General features: G+C 42.0%; 1 protein-coding gene across 7 annotated transcripts in view; it reads left to right on the forward strand.

Moving 5' to 3' along the window:
• Window positions 1-20,699, forward strand: part of PALM2AKAP2 (PALM2 and AKAP2 fusion) — a 275,120-nt gene that overhangs the window by 98,930 nt on the left and 155,491 nt on the right. For 5 of the 7 annotated variants that reach the window (XM_040091332.1, XM_040091333.1, XM_040091334.2 and 2 more), the window contains 2 exons: window positions 14,830-14,944; window positions 15,559-15,580. The exons of 1 other annotated variant lie outside the window; for it this stretch is intronic. In XM_040091332.1, the coding sequence (XP_039947266.1) occupies window positions 14,830-14,944; window positions 15,559-15,580 (137 nt within the window). Of the gene's footprint in view, window positions 1-14,829; window positions 14,945-15,558; window positions 15,581-17,391; window positions 17,511-20,699 lie in introns of those variants that run through there. One more of the 7 variants, XM_040091335.2, reaches the window with a different exon arrangement.

The raw sequence follows: 20,699 nt of genomic DNA on the forward strand, positions 1-20,699 counted from the left end.
AAGCAGAACAAAATGCCATGGAAAAAGCTGAGCTGTTACAATGCCTGAGCTCACTAGATGGCCTCATACACCGCAGAGATTTTCCTCCAGTCCCCCCACCTTGTACATTCTGTTTATTACGCATGCAGTGGTAGGGACTTTTTAACTATTATTTTCCCTTTTTGTGTTTTTTTCTTTTTCTATCTGGATCTGGATCCCTCTTCTTGATTCTTTGCTACTTTTCTGTCTCCTGGTCCATGACAGTCAGTTTGTGGAGCAATTTCCAATTATCAAAGCAAGCCTGCAGCAGGAATGGAAATAAGAAAAGAAATCTAGTATGTGACTTTCATAATAATAATATACCATAATAGCACAAGGTGGTGCAGGAGCACCAGCATTAAGTTTAGCATTAGGTGCCTTTCTGCAGTACTCCCTGCGTCCATGGATATATATTTAGCATGACTGCCTCAAGGTTTGTTGAGTATATGTTTTCTTAATATGTATAATAATATAATATTAGGGGAAAAAAAATCTGCTAAACAAGCATTTCCTACATCGTAATGTGTGACTCCACAAAATCTTGTTGTGGGAAGCACATGAGGGAGGTCCAAGGGGAAATGAGGAACGGTAAATAGCTGTGCAAAAGGCACTGGATATTTAACAACTTTGCATTTGATGCGGTATTCTCTTGGTCTCCCTGGCCACAGCTTTTGAGAGCACTACTTATCAAGCAAGTATTTACTACAGTGCTGATTTCAGGAGTGGGAGTTGGGAACAGAAAGAAAAGAAGGGCTCAAACTCACAGTCATTTTAGCAAAGTGCATCATCTTACCATGTTTTAGATGAGCCATGATAATGGACTACAGCCCACCAGTAGCCCTCTTCAAATGTGGGGTGAAGCACAGTTTCAGCAATTTTCACTGGGGTATTTAGTGGCCATATTCATCTGCTGGTCCTTGGCTGAGAGGTTGGCTGGAAATTACCTATCCATGATTACCTACATCATTTGCACAGACATGATAAACTGAATACAGCTCTTCCCACCTTTTACTGGTGTGCTCTTGGTGAAAACCATTCTCGTCATTTGTCCTGCATATTTTTTCCACCTAATGTTGGACATTTTGATGTTTGCAATTGTATTGACCTGTTCAAAAACAGTAGGACCCCTCCGCTTTCTTTGCCGGCAGACTGTAACACCAAGAAAACAGTGGTGAAGCAGTCTGACTGGTACCTTTGAAAACAGTTTCTACTTTCTGCCTCAGTAACACCCACCTGAGACAGTCATGCACAGAATTATAGTGAGAGCTGTGCTTGTGCTGCAGGGCCAGGCAGGAGCCATCCTCTTTGACACCACTGAGCTCTTTGGAACAACCACCTACATGAGGGCAAATAAATTCTCCTGTCACTTTTAGATTCAAATGTCAAACTGTAGTAGCTCTAGATTCAAAAGCAGCCTGAATCAGGCATTGGGGTTTGTGTCTTCTACAAAACAATCTGTGCAGATTTTTTTTTTAACTCAGCATAACATCATTTGCTGGTTTCCCAGCAGTTTTTTGAGAACTTCTTGGCCTCAAGACTTTGGTACTTCCCAAAGACAACATGAAGTGAAGAAGGCAGAAGCATGCAAGTACAGGAGGACTCTCTATGAGAGGATACCTTGATGCTATAGTCCCAAACACATAGCAGGAGGCACACAGTGGGGTGACAGAGACCAGAGAGTTCTGTAGCCAGAAGGCCACAAGACCACTCATTATGGATTTGGATCACAGGGAAGCCAAAGATGCTTAAAGGCACGGTTGTTTTGGGCACAAAGTGGCATCCTTATGTGGTCCTGTTTGCCAGTCTTAAAATAGCATAAGGTGGAAAATATCGGCAGTGTTGTACCAATAACAGAAAATGTCTGTGAATGTCACAACAGCTGGCATGAAAAGGAGAAGCAGGCAAAAATAAAAATAAAGGAGGGTGGAATGAAATGGTGACATATATCTTCCACTCCATGAATGAGGTAAAATTTGGTAGATGAGGGCATGACCAGAAAACCCACAGCTCCTTCAGGGACTGTTATAGACCTTGCACACTGCCTGCAGGGTGTATACCAAGGCAGCTGCCAACAGCAGACCTGAGAACTGCAGGCAGAACCAGGGAGCTCAGCCACAACTGAGACCAATTATAAATGAGGGAGAAATCATTTAGACAGCTAGTGTGGTCCATCTGGCACTTAGTGACTAACCAGCCAGCCCTTTGGCCACTCATCTTGACAGCCTGCACTTCCAACTGCCCTTGTCTGGTGGTAGTCATGATGCAGTCAGTGGAATTTCAGCACCCAGAATATTGTTGTTTTTCTCAGTTTTTATGCCATATCTCAAATAAGACATTTATTTTGATTTTATTTTTAGTCTGTCCATTCCAAAGCACTGGGACAATTTTCCTAATTTTGAGCTGTCACATTAGTGTGATTACCCTTTAAGTTTTCAGTTAGAGACACTCTTCAGCATGTGCTTACATCCAAGTAGTCATCTATTCTAAGCACTGGAACTACATGAACACCTACAATTTGATACCTGTTTATGTCTCTTGTTTAAATTCAAGGCTTTGAATACTGCTCTTTCATCTACTGCCTGATCACTCCAGCTGTAAACATTCATAAATGAAGACACTTCAAACAATAAAGCTGGAAGAGTATTCATAACTATAACCAATAATAAACCAAAAATAACCAATTGGCATGGATATCACAGGAGACAAGCTTTCCAAAGTACCTGCATCCCATTTTCAAGAGCACCTTTACCACTTTTAAGCTGTTTTTGTACATCTCATATGGCACCTACAGACATCTTGTGCAACCTGCAACTGGCCAGTAATATCTTAACTTCCCACATCCTGAGAGTTGGCACACTTGCCTACATGAAGTAAACTGGGAAAATGGCCCCAGCCTTCTCAATACTATGAGCAGCTGTGTAGTCTTTGCCCTTGATCTCATGTTTTAGGCAAAGCAAATTAAAATGATCTGTCAGTGCTCTAAACTCCAGCAGATTTTTGCAACAGTCTCACATTTATTATTACCTAGTCTTACAAGAACTTAACTTTGAGTGCCTTGTTCAAATACCAAGATAAAAAACATAGTAGGCACAGAAAAGAGACAAGGGCGTCAGTTGTACAGGTAAGACCAAGAATGTTCATGGTTTTGCTAAAACTCAGCAGAGGTTTCCTCCAGTCTGGGGTCCCTGAGCATTCGGAAGACTGCAAGACTCAAACCCATACAAAATTAACCACTTCGACTTTAGGAAGTCCCCCAAAACTTTTCTCAATAGAAGAAATTTCCAGAGATATGATATGGACTATCTCCCTTCACTATCCCATCCCCAGTACCACCATTCCAGGCATAGAGATGGTTTGCACAGTCAAGGAAACCTGTGTGAGGGAGGTTCACCATAGTCCTGGGATGCATAGTCCTGAAACCACAGGAGCTGAGCTAGCTTCTCATGACCATCTAGTTCAGGGATCACAGCCAGGAGCTCATCAGGCTACACTTTACTTTCTTCAGCTTGCTGCCGAAAGGATAATGAACCAACTGCAAAGTAATTTATTAGAAAGTAGTGGGTTACCACACTGCTAGGTCCTCTGAGGTTCTCCTCTTTGATATTTACCCTTACAAAGGCAGTCCTGTGCCACCTCTCTGCTATGATCAGTTTGAGGTCAGCCATCAAAACACAGACCCTGGTACATTTTTAGAAGTTCTCTTAAAAAGAGAGATATAAAACCAATCCCATTCTACAGATACTCTACTGGCTTCTTTTTGTTCCACTGAACCAAATCAGCCCAGATGTCTGCGTTATCCTGATTCTGAAGCTCTGCAGCTCTTGGGAAGTCTGGGGTCAAGAATTTCACCCCTCTGAGACCCACGCAGGCAGGAAGTCATCAGCTGACTCCTACCACAAACATGCAGCACTAAGTCAAGGCAAACTTTTCAGCATTCCACTGTTAAAACTGTGCTTCATTCCAAGTTTTCATGAGCCAGTAGAAGGAAATTGTCACATTATTAAATATGCTCTCTTTTTTTGTTTGTTTTTTTTTGTTTTCATTTTCAGAGATCCAGCACTTTGAAGGTTCAGATAGCAATGACTCAGGTCTGGCTGATGTTAGGTAATGTGGAGCAAAGGACTGGAAGAGGGAGCCTCAAGTAATATCAAAGCAATTTATCCCACTCATTTCTTCATTCACACAGCTCTGTAGCTGGCTCTATTCACCACTACAGTTCAGCAATAATATCACACTTCCAGGGATGTCTTTGCAGTATTACAGATGCTATTCAAGGACAAATTCAGTCTTGCAATTTCTCCACAGCACTGTCTTACAGCTCTGTCTTACACTGTACACAAAATCCAAAGATGTGCTCATGATTACCTGAGCAGCGGGAGGGTCTAGGAACTGGTATGCTGTGATTTCTAGTTAAGACTGAAACAACTCTCAAAGGAGTGCAGCATCCAGGTCTTTTGTCCTATACACTGCAGGTGGATACTTGTGAGAGGCATCTGATGCAATAAAAAAAAAAAAAATAATAATCATGAAATTCAGAGAGTTAAAAAATACAGACATTGTGCCTGGAAGGCCTGGATCTGGCTCATCTATTGCTCTAGTGCTGTGGTGAAGTTAGATCATTGTAGATGAAATCCTGTACATTTGGAAACTGAAAGCCAGACTCGAGATGGCAGAGATAAAACTAGAGCCATTAATGTTTAGCATACAAACAGTATTTCCACAGTTCTCTGTATAGATCCCAGGATGCTGTGGACTTGCTGCTTCCAGCTTCTCACCCACCTTCTCCTTCTGTGGGGGTGGTGAGCAATGTCTTGAGCTAGAATTCATTCATCATTTTATAGTATGATTTCATTCTTGTCCAGCTGAGAATAGGCAATGGGAAAAGGAACTGTGCTTTGCACACTGAGATGCAGTTACCACCACGGGTCCACCTTCCCTGAACTTGTATGCCAGAAATTTAGTGCTGGGAGTCTGTGAAAGGAATGGCACAGAGCTCTCCATGTGCCCAAGAGGACCGGAGGCCTCCCCTGCCAGTAGCAGCAGCACCACCCACCAGCCCAGAGAAACACTCCACACTCAAAGAAAATGACAAGAACAATAGCAGGAAATGTCTAAGGGTGGAAACAACAAACCGAACACAGCCCAAGTTTCTGGGGGCTTCCTGATTGGCTTGATTTGCCTCAGCAGGAGCACTTTGGATAACCTTGGAGCTACCCCACCAGGGCAAAAACCAGGGCAAGCCACATTTGTTCCAGTGGCTGTCTGGGACATGGGGATATTTGGTGCCCAGCACAAATTAGTAAATAAGCACAACATAAAAATGCTAAGGTAGATCAGATGGAAGAAGCAGCGTCAGGATGCTGCAGTCATCATGCTCAGGGTGGCAGCAGTTTGGTGCATGTCTCATTGCTCCCAGTGTAAAGTCTACCCATTCCCATGGGGCATGTTCCTTGCCTCACATCAGCCTTCACTCTGGAAAAATTAACTGTGAGTTCCTGTAAGTGAATGACAACAGAGAACAAACTTGCAAAGCTCACATCCAAGAAACTGTTTGTATCAAGAAACAAACAAAACAAGTTACAGCTCCTACTGGGTGTTCCCCTTCCTGCCCTGCTGCTCTTTTTCTGTCCCTATTGGCAAGCAGGCTGCAGGGGGGTGGATCTATGTATTTTTGAGGGTCATGTAATATGGGGAATTTTTAAAGGGACCTAATAAAGTTCAGTGCCTGACTGCCAGCTGCAAATTCCATCTAGTTCAAGGCAAGGAAAAGTATTTTCAAAAACATCAAAGGGAGACATATGGGATCCCTGTCAGTTACAGCTTTTTATGGTAGTTGTGCTTTAGCAACAGGACAGCAGAATAATCCCACCATTATAAAATTTTGATTGGGTTTTCATGTTTGCAGTCTGAATTTTCTAGGGTTCATTTTCATTTTTAGTACTATTCTCAGACGAAATTCAGTCAATCACATGGTGCACCTCAAATCAGAATGCTCAATACTGGACAATGCTTTTTGCACCAACAAGTAAGCTTGTAAGCACCATTTTCCTTGAAACAGTCCTTTTAAGCCACCATGTCAGGAAGCAAATAGATAATCCCTTGTTTGTAGCAGGAATCTGCTACAAAGTTCATGCAGTTCTTAGCAGCAAATATGAGTCAAGTCAAACCAAAATCATGGAAATCTCACATGTACAGTGAATAGAATTAATAATACTATTTAAGACATCTACTAGGGATAAGCATGGACTGATGTGCAACTGGGCTCTATAGGACTGGCAAAATGTATTGGATCAAGATGGGGAAATGGAGACAAAATTATCTGCTGGAGGCTACAGCCTCCAGGATAAGAATAGACAGCTGTGGCTCATGATTGTTATTTTTGTTAGCACCACTTTTCTAGTTAATAACTGCAACATCTTTTCATTCCCATATGAAAGACTCACTTGCATGTGCTTCTACACTGCTAAACATTAAACATGGTGGGGGCAGGGAGGGATTCCTAATAGTCCAAATGGGAATTCTGCTAGGAATGAAGTCCTGGATCCCAGTAATAGAGAAGATGCTGCCACTGACTTTGGACGAAGCTACTGCTACACACACTCAGCAGAAGTCTCAGTGGAAATAACCTCTGCAGAAATTTAAGGAAGAAGGTGGGTGAGGGGGAGAAAGGGAAGGGGAGGCAAAAAGGGAAAGAGCTTGTGCCAGGAAAATGTTTGTCTTTTGTTCTAGGTGTGCTTTTGAGTTCTGTCAGGCACAACTCTTGTCCCCTTTGCCCCTGCCCTTCACTGCAGCAGCCCATGGATGGCAAGCACACCCCTCTGCAAGAATTGCCGTGCATGAACCTCATCAGCTCCCTGAAAAGAGCAGATTGGAGCACAGAGAGCACCTCCCCAGGTCTCACAGGCAGACAAAATAGATAGTTGAGGAAAAAGCTGCAGACACCTGAGGTCCAGACAGAAGACAACATACCATCTTCTGCCCTAGATAATAATGCTACCTTTAAACTCAGTCTCCTATGTGTTTTGCCTTTCAGTGCAGCGCTGTCTGCACTCTGAGCTTGCAGAATTTTATGGCCTTTCTAGCCCCTTGAGAAGAATGTCACAAAGCACCACATCTACGTCTTTTGAACTCTTCCAGGGACAGTGCTTGCATCAATTTCTGTGGTCAGCCTGTTCCAATGTTTGACAGCACTTTCAGTGAAGAATTTTTTCCCTAATATCCAATCTAAACATCCTCTGGCACAATATGAGAATATTTCCTCTTGCCTTGTCACGTCTACCTGGGAAAAGACTAATCTCCACTATAACATCCTTTCAGGTAGTTGTATAGAGCAGTGGGATCTCCCCTAAACCTCCTAGACTCTTCCTCAGCTTTGTTGCCCTTCTCTGGATATGTTCTAGCAACTTGATGCCTTTCTTGGAGAGGGGGGCTCAAAATTCAACACAGGACTTGAGGTGTGGCCTCACCAGTGCCAAGGACAGAGAGACAGTCACTGTCCTGGGCCTGCTGACTGTACTATTCTTGATACAGGCCAGGATGCCATTAGCAGTCTTGGCTATCTGGTCACACTCTTGGCTCATATTCAGATGGCTGTTGACCAGAATCCCAAGTTCTTTTTCTGCAGGGCATTTTTGCTTTGCTCGTGTTCTGTCCAGAGGACCCCGTGGGCCTTACCAGTTCATTTCTTATCTGACACTGTAAATCATAGACAAAACACATTTCCCCATTTGTACATGGGAGGCTGAAATCTCTTCAGAGAAGATATTTTTAGGCTCATCTTTTTGTTGTTGTTTTATTTCCCTTCACTTAAAAAGGTGATGGAGATTTTCCAGGCCTCTTGCCTTTCCTGTAAATGCTGCTAGGTAACTCAGTGTGCACCTCCAGTACATCAGTACGTACAGGAATTGCAGAAAAACATCTTCCTTAGCAGCTTGCAGTGTGAGTACTGCAGAAGGTCATGCATTCATTTTGGTCATACATCTGTGCTAACCTTGGGTATTTGCAGCAGCCAGCACTACTGCACAATGGAAGAATGAGCACTCAGCCGTCATCCCCCAATTGCTCTCCCTCTATTTCTTGGATCTCTCCCAGGGTATAAATAACACAATCCACTGTACAGCTGAACTGCTGGCATCTGTTGCTAAACCTGAACAAATTTCTTGTGCATAACTGCAACAAGCCAACAAGCTGTTTTTCACAGAGTTGGCAACACGTGTGTTGCTTTTCAAGTCTCTGAGTGTTTGCTGCTGTTTACAGGGACTTTTAGGGAAAACTGTGCTTGCAACCCTCCTTCACCCGGACCATGTCTTGCAACACAAGAGGATTTTATGACCAAAAGCCACAAAATGTTTGTACTTTGCACTGTTGTGTCCCCTCAGACATCCCAGGACATCTGTCCTGGTGCTCGTCCTGCCAATTTTACTTGAAGCCATGGGAAAGCAAGCAAGTTTCTGCAGCATTCAGTGTCTTTCCTGAGTCATTGTACCTTCACCTTTCAATTGCAAAGTACAGCATGTATCGTCTCTCAAGTGGCTATTTTATCTTCCTTGCCTTTCTCCTGCCATCCCAGTGAGTACCAAGCAAAGAACCACAGATGATGCACCTCTGTACTTGCAGTAGAAGTCCTGCCTGTTTACCTGTCTGTCCAGACACACGTCTGGTTTGTGCAGGCCGAGCATTTTATATCAGTTCTGGCTCTTACTTGATTTGCCTTAATATTTTGGACGCTGGCCTGTGAAGCTCCAGAGGTAGAAGGCCTGGATTTGGGAGGGAAGGAGAAAATTAGGGTAATGGCAAAGAAGAGAGAGGAAACACAGCTTCACCAGGAAGTACCTAAATAACCATTGTCCTCTTACCTGGCTGGGGCAAGAAACCAGAACATTTGTGCCACTTCTTTTAAACACGAGGGGTCCAAAGTTTGGAAGATTCCGAAGCCAGATGCTACCAGGGCAGGTTAAGCTATCAGGGTGTTTCCTTGACTGAACAGGGACTTGATCGGATCTTCCAGGTTCTGTCTGGAACCTGGTCAGGAACACAAACAGAAGCCTTCTGATCCAAACACTCTGTTATAATCACACAGAGAAAATAAGTAGACTCTGCTCTTTCACCTCTTTGATCACTGGCCACTGGACTGGGTTCAGGTCTTTTTTAAAACTTCTTTTCCCCTCCATTCCCAAAAGAGGATCAATCCAGGTACTCCTCTGCTCTAAGGGCAAGCATCCAAGGCATAGTGATTCACTGACTTCCTGTCAGTGATCTGCCATCTCCTGAGTCAGTAGGAAGTTTTTAAGGTTGCAATTTCACCTGGGCTGGGGACATCTCCCATTTGAAGTATTCTGGAAGAACTGGGCTTAGAAAGTTGTACACTGGTAAAAGACCAAAAACAAGTGTAGGCAGTAAGTGCCGTGAGGACAAAAAATTTTGTGTTACAGTGATATGAGGAAATCATGCTAGGGTGAGGTAACATCTTAAGAAGAGAAAAAGCAGCTCATGAAAAAGTGGTTTCAGTTTGAGTCACACCAGAGTGCTGAAGGCTCACATATTTGGGAGATTTAATGCTGTATCAGGCAAACCTGACAGGCAAAAGTTAATTCCACAAATGTTATTCACTTGGCAAGGAAAGGGACTCAATTGTATAATTTCTTCAATTCCAGGTCAAAGAATTTGCATTACATCAAGTCTTCTACATCCAGAGTAGGCAACATTGTAGTAGTTAAATCAAAATAATGGTTGTGTTTTCTACCTCATCGTGCTTAGCTCAAGAAGTCCTGTGGCCGGTGCTTGTCACCTTCGTTTGTCCAGCATGGTCATCCTACACCAGGCAGATGCAGATTGTTATTACAGTGCTCAGTCTGTGTATGTATGTATACACATTTACTTCAGACAGCAAAGTGAATTGTGGAATTTTACTTATCTTCTCAAGTTCCTCTGCTGGTACTGGGATGAAATTTTTTCCAGGTGGAGGGAATCGTTTCCCTTCTCATGTGTTCAGCAAGATTGATATGGACTACCAGAGCAACTCATTCAGCATCATGCCTGAATCTCTTATCCAAGCACTGGTTGGCAATGAGGGATTCCATTTTTCAAGTCATGGAGGTATTACCCCTTCAAAGATGTTAATTTTAACTGCACTCTGTAAACAAAAACCTGCTCAAAATCATAAAATGTGCCCCTGCCAGCTTTCCTCTTTGAAAGTGAGCTGTTCAAAGAAGGATGAGCACTGCAAAAAGACTAAACTCAGAGGCATTGAGTTGCTCAACTCTGAAATCCCATTTCAGCCTGCAACAGACCTGGAATCAAGCAGGTTTTTTTGCCATCACCACCAGCAGTGTGTTGATACAGAGTGACATCCACAAATGGTCCCACTGGCTTCAGCAACAGCTGCTGTTGGCTAAGAAAACTAAGCCAATGTTGAAACGAAACCAAAGACTTCTGAGTGATTTCCCCCTCCCCTACAACAGACAAAGGGTACTGTTTACGGCTGTGGCATGTGGATTTCAGCTCCAGTCTCATAGGCATGTTGGCTTACAGACAGGTTGCTGGTGCTTGGCAGTTGATACAGGTAACAGGAAGTCTGTCAAGAGCTGAAGTGCTGGACTGGGATCAAGTTATGCTGGATCAAAAGACTTACGTGTCTTTCAGGACCCTTTGCCCTTGCAAGTTCATTTTCCAAGGTTATTCTGAACCTAGGTGAGCTAACAGGTACCCTGCTGCCCCAAAAGGAAATAGGAATGAGAGGCCCATAGAGTGGAGTATTTTTGTCAATGCACTTTTGCAGAAGGCACTGTACTTCCCGGAGGGCAAACCTTATATGTAAAGTTTCAGTTTCTGGTTTTGCTGTGAGGTTAAAAGCTACCTGAGGGCAAAATCCTTGAGACAGGTACAGAGTTTGTGCAGAGATCAGTTTCATCCCTCCAGGCCAAGCACAGTTATCCCTAAACTTGGTGTTTAATTCTCTGTTCAGTAAATATCAGGGGTCTCTTGCAGTATTCTGCTTGTGACTCTGCTGTTTTAAAACCAGCTATAACACCTCAGGATGTTCAGCTCTGGGAGACCTGATACTAATTACTGTCTTATTTGTAGCTTTTATATCAATTTGATATATGGTACCAGTCAAGCAATAGCAAAATAATCAGTTAAAGTTGAACCATCCCCCACTCTACGTATGCATCCGCCACCTTTTCCCTTCAAGTGTTTACTGTGATTAGGTCTTTCCTGTTTTTCTCCTAAGTTCTGAATACTTGTATACTTTCCATATTAGTCTTGATGAATGTTCTTTTTTCCACTGACATGTCAGTGTATATGCCACAGACATAATTTTTGTTACATTTCTGTTTTCACTGCAGAAACTGCATGAGTATTTCTCAGGTACAACCCAGAATGCATAGTTAGCACAGGCTAAAGAAGCTGGTCCATAAACCTGCAGCTGTTCTCCCTGTTTATAATACTGCTACCCCCCTACCCTGAAAAATAAAACATTGCTGAGCCAAATGTAGGTATCTCTAGAAGTCTGTGTCTGCTGGAGTGAATTAGCAGGATAGAGAAGGCTGTTTTCTTCAGGCATAGTTCTGCTGACTTAGGATTTGTGTGTTCTTATTTCAAACTAGTGTGGCTCAGCATCAGCATCTGCATTCACTCTGCTCATGCTCAGGGTCTCTCCTGGGGTCGAAGAAAGGCATCTCGGACCAGATTAGCCTCTGTTTTTAAGCAAAGATGAAAATTACAGGCCAGGTTTGTTGGTTTCAACATATTAATGCAGAAGAAACAGAAGAAACAGGGAAACAGAAGAAAAAACAGAGGAAATCCTTCACCTGAGCAAGTGCATTCAACACCTTCAGAATGGAGCACAAAGCAGTCCTGTATCCAAGCACAAAGTTAGCTGGTTACTGAGTGCTAAAAGTAATGCACATGTACACATACCTCGCCTTATGCCTCTTCACTTCTCAGATCTCCCTGCATAACTCCCCTTTTTTCACCTAAATTACAGTATTCTTTTTGACCTGACATCTCCTGTTGTCCATATTCCTGCATCTTTTCAGGAGAATTCATGTTCTGTTTCTGCCTCTGGTCTTCTCAGAAGATGTACTGGCTGCCTTGTCCACACTCATGTAGTTAGGTCAAAACACCACCAAACACACAGACCAGGCTTCCTATACCAGTTTGGTACATCTCCTTCCCCTGTACTACTGTAAGGCCTGAATTTTGTAGGGCATGATAGCTACAGAGTCTAAAAGAGAAGGTCTGTAAGTAGCTTTAAAATATATTTCCTCCCCTTATCATTCAGGAATTTCAAGACCCAACTGGAAGAAGTCATGATCATTGGGGCTTTATCACAGCTGACCCTGCTTTGAGCAGGAGTTTGGGCTAGAGACCTCCCAAAGTCGTTTCCAGCCTTTATCGTCCTAGCAGTCTGTAGTCTAACTAACCGAGGAATCAGGGTCCCCAAATGACAGCAAAATGCTGTCCAAAAGACAGCATCAGCTGTTTGTGGTCCCTTCTTCCTCATAGCAAGAAAGCACTGTTAAGATGAGAAGGAGTCACTTAACTTCCTAGCTTATACAAACCGCCCTACAGAAAGTCCTCTTACACTTTTGGATGCTTATGGCAGCCATCCATTAGAGAAAGCTGCAGGACAGACAAGCAGTCTGAGTGGCAAAGTTTCCCGTTTTTTTCTGTGGTATTTGGGAAATAGGACTCTATACAATCACCGAAACAAAACCCTTGTCCATGCCACAGCAACTCCAGACCCTCTGAACCAATTTTCTTCTTATAGCAAATCTCAGTCATCCGGTAGCTGATGGGGCCAATGAAGCAGAAATACTAACAGTGTATTTTATCTTCTTCCTCATCGCAATCTGCATTTTCTTTCTTAATTTTCTTCCCTACAACACTTCAGGTATTGTAGCTGTTTGTGTAACAGGATTTATTGTTGTGACCAGCTTTCAAAGGCCAGTCCAAAATCTGCTAAGAAGTCTGCTAAGGAACAAGGGAATTACAGGGTGTACTTGCCAGGTGTCAAATGACAATTAAGTCATATCCTTTATAGACAGGGCTAGAAGAAAAGAACATTATCTGGTATTTAACAGGTTTACACAGGAAGAATGTAAAGTCTTGTATATATATGTATGTGTACATGTGTACTCTGAATGGCTTTATTACTATTTAAGCCATTATACAACATGTTGCTCAAAACAATCATTTGCATTTATTTTTCAGACTAAATTTATGCAACTCTTTTGTGTTGTAGGTATCAAAAAAGCAGGCACTTCTCCTTACTATTGAGAAATTCTGATTATATAAAACTCACTCAAAAAATAAACCATGCAAACCAACCTTCAGTTTGCATGATTTAAATTTTTGCATTGTTGGGCCATATGTAGAAAGAGAGCCCAACTAAGTAGTGCGTTCTCTGGGTTCAAATTTTCCAGCGAGGTCTGTTGGTACCCAAGTTGTTTTCTCAAGAATATGTACAACAGTCTAATAGAAATACTCTTACCTGGAGTATTTCCATTACCTCAGCAGAGGTGCCTCAACTGTTAGGCCTAGAGAGCACAAATTAGAGTCATATAAATTTAGCAACAACGTAAAAAGCAACCCTCTGTGTATACCGATGTCCGGTATAGGACCCCTGTGTTGCGTAACAGGTACATTCTGATGGATGATCTGTATTTTTCCTGCAATTTTTCTGCCTTCTGCATGGAGCCTGGGAGACTCTCAGTCTACCAGTACTGATTTGTCTTGGGTTGCAATATGTAACCAAAAGTGGTGACAGAAAGGCAGGAGCAAGCAGCCATGGGTAAGGAAAGTACTGGATGATGCTGATATGTGCCATCCATGGAAATGTGGTTGAACAGGTTATAAGCAACTACAGATCTTTTGGTAGACAAAGGAAGTTTTAGATTATTATCCCTGTCTTAATGTGTTCATCTTGGCTTATTTTATATATATATATTTTTTTCTTTCTTTCTTTCTTTCTTTCTGAAAGTAAGAAAACAAAAACAGTGCCATACATAAAAGGAGGAGAGTGAGGGGAAAGAGAAAGTATTCCTACATTCCTGCATCTGCATAAATCATGTCAATAAAAGGAGGTTTGAGTTAAAGTAATGGAGAATCTAAACTTTATAAAAGTGTATCCTAAATAATAATCAACTCATCTTAAGGTGTAAGGTGTCAGCTGCTTGGTCTTGACAAGAAAAATGAGAGTGCTGAGTGTTTACTGCATAGCAGAGTAAATTTATTTCCTAAACTCCCTATATATTTTATTATTCAAAGTCTCTGGGGACCCAGAGTCATGCAGTAACAGCAGGAAGCATAGATAGATATCCAGAAGGGGAGTGGGAAAAATACAGGTTCAAGAGAAACTCCTACAACAACTGGTTGACTGCCAGTTTCCAACAGCTATTTCCAGTTTCATTTCCTGGAGTACAGAAACATTAGAAGACACTTATTCCTCTAAATACAACAGCATATTCATAGTTGTATCCTGCGCTGTGATTTCTAAAATGAAAGTAAAATCAGAGATGTTATGGGAATTGGAGTGAAGGGACACTGAAGTATATTTTTAGTTAATCTGTATGTGCTGTTGCAGAAGCAGATAAGATAATTACTGTTTTTCCTGTAAATAGATCGGACTGTTTTACAAATAATTCACATGCCCTTCATGGGCTAGGAAATCAGTTGTGAATAATTAGAGACATAGTTGTTTCTGATGACATTTGAAATGCTAGTTAATACCTAGGAAATTCTCTCTTATTGAACTAATTTTTACATTTTGTCTTTTTGTGTATGTGCATGTCTGTATGTCTTCCACAGACTGGAACATGAAATACAGAAATTAGAAAGTGAAGAATCACAAATATCTGCCAAAGAACAAATAATTTTGGAGAAACTAAAAGAGACTGAGAAAGCCTTTGACAACTTGCAAAAGGTATTTAAGAAAAAAAAGAGAAAAAAGGACACTTGGGCATAGATTGAAACTAATTTAGCCTCTTAACAAAATTTGGAAGCAGCAGTTATAATTCATGCACTTACAGAAAGATCAATGGCAGTTGAAAAGCATGTAGCTTAAACTGGTATGAACAAGGCTAGAAAAGACACAGTGGCATCGGGTCTATTCTAGTTGGGCTATTTGGATTTTCACTACCATCCCAGCATTTTTTGAAGAGGGATTTCAGAGGCTGTCTCCCTATCTGCGGGGAAACCATGTGAGCCTTCAGCCCCTCTTAAAGATGCCAGCAGGATCCTGAGAGTATTTCAAACTTCTCTGCTCTCGTGGCATCCAGAGATAGTAGCATTTGCTACAAATGCCATTTTAAAACGTTACACCCTGCATCAAAAAGCAGAGCTCTTCATCTAGTTGCACCATGTGCCACTCCCCCAGTCTATGATTACACCTAAATCGAAGGAGGAACAATCACAGTTACCCATTTAAAAATTCCAAGGAACCATAAAAGAAAGCCTAGCATAAAAATCAATATGTAAAGCAAATTAAACTCAAAATGTTAAAGGTTAAATCAAACATCCTATTTTTTCCCTTCACAGAGTTTCCCCCACCAGGATGGTGGTAAGTGCCTTTTTACTATTGAATAGCTTTGGGTTTAACAAGAGTTGTTACTATAGTTTTTTGCAGAGGTTTAAAGAGTGTGTTACTTTCCTTCATTGTGTGTTTCTGATTTATTGCTGGAGCCATTACCTTTTTCTTTGGTATTTCTATAATGCAAGCACAAACGTCACTATTGTGGTAAAACATATTGCTTTGGCAGAGTTCCACCTCTTCTTATGCTCACAGAAAGGGAAAGAACGGCATGAGTAATTTAAAGCAGATTTCTGTGTTATTGACCCCTTTCACCACATGATAGCTCTGCACTGCAGACTCCTTCTCACCTCTCTGTGGTCAATCTTCTCTGTTGTATGTGCTCACGCTCTGTTCATAAACAGCTGAATTCTATGAGGACTATTCCTAATGTAGAGGAACAACTATTAAAAGCAGATTATTTCACTGATACAATATTCTCCACATGATGATTCTTGCAGAAGGAAAACCTCACATGGTTGGATGAAAATGCAGTAATCCCTATCTTATTAATTCAGTGTCATATGAACTGTGATCTATACAAAGTGTGAGCTATAAATTTAGGTGTCTGAGTAAACAAATAATATGCATAGTTCCCAGAAAGCTAGAGAAATCCTTGTAGTGCCACTCCAGGATCCTTAGGACCCTGGAAGGATGTAATGCTAAGGCATCTGTAGATAAATATGTGCACCAGATACTCAATCTCAGTACATGTCTCTGAACTGACAAAATAATGAGGTTAAGACTGCCTCCTCTAGCTGCTGTCAACTATATTGTGAGTGTAAATGAGGAATACGCAGGATGATCCCAACATTAAAACACTAGGACACAATGGAAGATACTATGTAGTATTTGAGTTGACTTGTAGCTGTTTTTTCCAGGTGATTAGTATTACTTACTAAGGAGGGCTTTTATTAAGTCAAAGATCTAGTTCAGAAATTTTCCTGCTAGCAATATAACCCAAGTTTTTTGTTAAATGCTGTTGTCAAAAACAAAACAAAACAAACAAACAAACAAATAAATCTCTGATAGTATGTTCCATGGTGAGAACTTGGTCTTCCTTCCCTCTGAAGGATTTAAATTTGGCTACCACAAAGTAGTAATCGCAAATATTTTATACCTATACAGACTTACACCATGGTCATTAGTAAGTTTCCAAAATAGGGACAATACCTGCAGGAATTAGCAACCAAAGTACTCCGGACCTTCTATGACTCCTGCAAGGTGCAGTCTGCCTCTTCATGTGTCTTGTAATAGCAAAGAAAGCAAAGGAAGCTCCAGCTAACAATTATGAAGCAGTTAGCTTCCCTGAAGGTATGTAGCAATGTAATATTTCATTAGGTTCAAAAGGAGCCCTCATGCTCTCCAGATTCTGCCTGCTTTCAGTGGATCCCTTCCTGACAGACTGAGTCAGAATTAAGGACAGCTTGTAATTTCTGAAATGTAACAAAGAACTGCAAAAATATGTCAAAGAGAAGAGACCAACTTGTGCAAGCAAATAGAACAGGGGTTGCATCTCAGTAAACTGTTCCCTCCTCTCTTCTATACCGTTTGCTTTATACATCTTGTCTCTTCCTCTTGGCACCTGGTCCTTGTGGGCTGAGGTGGAATAGGTCATCCCCTAGGTAGTCCTGTCTTCTGGTCCTCTAGAGATGACTGAGGCTGCATGTTGTCCTTTTAGCCCTCCCACTGTGGGCACAATGCAGCCTTGCATCTTCATAAGGTACAAGCTGAGCTGGTCCTCTGTATTCTCTCTGGCAGTGATCTGAGAGGGTAGGTCATCAGAGCAGGAAGAAAACATGTACGTAGCTGTGAGCACTTTGGTGCCATAGATTCTTCCCCTCCTTCAAAACTGCACAGAACTTGCTTTGCTGCTGCAGATCAGCCATCTGTCTGACAACACAGGCTGCAGAGGAAAAAGGTAAGAGCCACTGGATAACCCAGGAAGGCTGTGTAAAACACAGACACAAACCAACAACAACCCGTTTGGGCAATTTCTTCAGTCGCTGCTACATCATGAAAGACTCTCAAGTTCATACATCTCATGTTTGTTTGTTCTGTGTCCCTTTATTGCAAATGCAGTAACAGTACAAAAATGTATTATCTCACCATTGTGTTCTTGTGTATAATTTTGTACCGTCTATATGGTGGTGACAGAGATTTTGAGTGTGCAGGAGGCACAATAGAGGATGTTCAGAGCCCAGAGAGGTCCAAGCAAAGACTGTAAGGGAAGGAGAGGAGTGGTTGTGAGCACCAGTAACCAATCAAGTGATGCTCTATGTCCTTCACAGCCTTCCTAGACAAAAAGATGTGTTTGGCAGTGAGAATTTCTGAGCTTGAAATCATCCAGGCACAATTAACACAAATTCCACATTTTCCACGGTACAAACACACTGCCTTCGTAAATCACTTTGTAAGAGAAAGTAGAGCAGAAATGCTGAGGCTGGGAGCTGTGGACCTGTCACCTTCAGTTGTGACTGCCATCTCTGTGGCAGCTGACAAGCTCTCCGTTAAACAAGGTCTGAGATGATGCTAGGCATTACACCATCTGTTGGTGCTCAGGTCTGCAGTCAAAACCAGGCAGGCTGCAGTGCTATGCTGCACGCACATCATGAAAAATGGAAAGGAGAGAGCCCTTGCTCCATGTGTGTATGTTTAAACTCAATAAATAAAAGGCACGTATATATAAAATAAAAGGCATGTGAAAATCTGATGTAACTCTCTTGTCTGTTCAATTTGCCTCAGAGGTAAATGCATCCTCTGCAATATTTGGGTGTTTATATGCAAACTATATGCTACCACTTCAGCCAACATACAGAAGCCACAATTACAGTAATTGAACTGTTTGCCCAAACCTCTGTTTGAATTTTGTATGTATTAGCATATATTCAGCCAAAAAGTAGTCTAGGAAAGCTGACCTGAATTAGCTGGTACCCAAAACATTGTTTAGAGACTTTTCTGGTTTTCTTTCTTCTGATATTTACCAGCCGTGCAGCCCAAGAGCAAAACAGATCAGCATGCACTCAGAGGAGTCAAGTACAGCTCTTTGAAGAGTTCTTTCCACATGTCCTGTAAAAATTCATCAGCCATTGACTCTCAGTTGTAGGCTCTTGATAACTTTTTTGATAACTTTTAAATTCAGTCTCCATCTAGAGCAGCCACAATTACAGCACCTCTGGCCACCTGAGTAAAAACCATTTATCACCACCCTTGGAGTGTGACAATTTCCTACCTATCTCATGCACCGCTCAATCCATCTTGGCCAGGAGAATAGTGTCGGAAATGGTGTCAAAAGCTTTGCTGAAGTCTAAATAAACATCATCCACTGCTCTCCCCATGTCCGTAGAAGATGTTATTATGTTGTAGGTGGTGATTAGTCTGTCAAGATTTGTGCTTGGTAAATCCGTTATGGCTTTTCCCAATCACCAGCTTCATTTGTTTTGTAAAGGTTTCTAGGAGGACTCCTTCTGTCACTTGCCATGGGGACAAAGTAAGTCCATTGTGCCTCCAGTTTCCTGTGTCCTCTTTTGGTCCATTCCTGTGGTATGACATTTTTGCCTCTTCTAGTCATCAGGGACATATCTCTGTGTCTTTCAAATATTATAGATGGTCTCCTTACAAAAATGCCAGGCATTTTCTTAACACTCTAGTGTGTGGATTTATGTATTAATGGACAAAAAAAAGTATTGAGAAATCTGCCTTGTCACCATTGTTAGCTGCTAACTTCCCCTTCCTTAAGCAGTAGTCTTGTATCTTTCCTTCTGCTTACTGCTCACAAATACTGAAGAACCCTTTCTTCTTGACATTTTTTCCCAGCTTTAGTCCTAGCTGATCCTTAGCCTTCCTGACTGCATTTCTGCATCCTCCTAGCAAGGTGCTCGTAGTGCCCCGTGGCGAACTGGCTGCCTTTCCACCACCAGTATATTGCTTTTTCTGCTTTTGATTACAGCTAACAATTCATTGTTAAACCAGGGAAGTCTTTTGTTTAGATTTCTTCCTTTGCCTTTGTAAAGAAAGCAAAGCATTGTTGTGCTTTCAGCAGACACTTTCAAATAACTCCCAGCAATCACAAAGTCCTTTGACCTTCATGGATGCTTCCAATGGAATCTCTCACAGCTAGGCTGTTGGTGTATTAAAGTTGTCTCTTCTAAAATTTAAGATCTTCATCCTACTACTGGTCTTCAGTGTTCTAAGCAGGAGTTCCAGCTCCACAATATTTGCTCACTGTATCCAAGGTGTCATTGGTAGTTAGGCTACCAGTGTAAGTCAAATAAATCTTCTTGGTTTGCAAGCAGTAAATCTAGCAATGTGCTGCTCCTAGTCAGCATGTCCAGCATCTGTAGGATCAAGGAGTCCTTAAGACATTCCAGTCTTGGGTTTTTTTGTTTATTTTGGGGTTTTTTTCTCAACAAATATGTGGGTAATTGAAGCCACCCATGAAGACTGGGCTCAGTTGGCCCAAGACTTCACTGAGCAGCCACAGTAAGGATTTGTTGGCTTCATCATCCTGACAGGGAGCATAACATCCTCCTTAGTGATGACCCATCTAATCATGATCCTAAGGCATTTGTTAAATAGAACTGGCATGTCTTCACAGCTCTCCTCTATACACGGAAATGCCTCTGTAAAGTGCAACTCCACCTCCTCTTCTTCCTTCCTTATCTTTCTGAAAATATTTGTAGCTATCCATTGTGGTCTCCTCATCATGGGATTTTTCCCACCACGTTTCTGTGATTCTTCTGGCATCCCTCACACTGGGCCCAAGGCTCTAGTTCCTCCTGCTTGCTTCCCATATTACGTACATTGGTATACATGCAGTTGAGATGGCTGACCTCAGGCTTCTTGCCTTCAGAAAGGGTTGGGGAGCATTTCTCAGTGCTCTGGTGGATGCACTCATCCACCATGTTCCTTATAGATGTACAACTGTCAGTTGTGGGCCCTAACCCCCAAGTTTGTTTAAAGCATTCAGTATGTCAGAGCCAGACCATTCAGCTCCCAGCAAAAGCCTCCATTGATGTTCTTACAAACATGGTGGGCGGGCCAAAATCACTGTTCCTCCTGATACGGCCCCATGCAGCCCCAGAGAGCTTTGTAGGTGGAATGGCCCTGC

Source organism: Hirundo rustica, chromosome Z (assembly GCF_015227805.2).
Source record: "Hirundo rustica isolate bHirRus1 chromosome Z, bHirRus1.pri.v3, whole genome shotgun sequence".
NCBI lineage: Eukaryota > Metazoa > Chordata > Aves > Passeriformes > Hirundinidae > Hirundo > Hirundo rustica.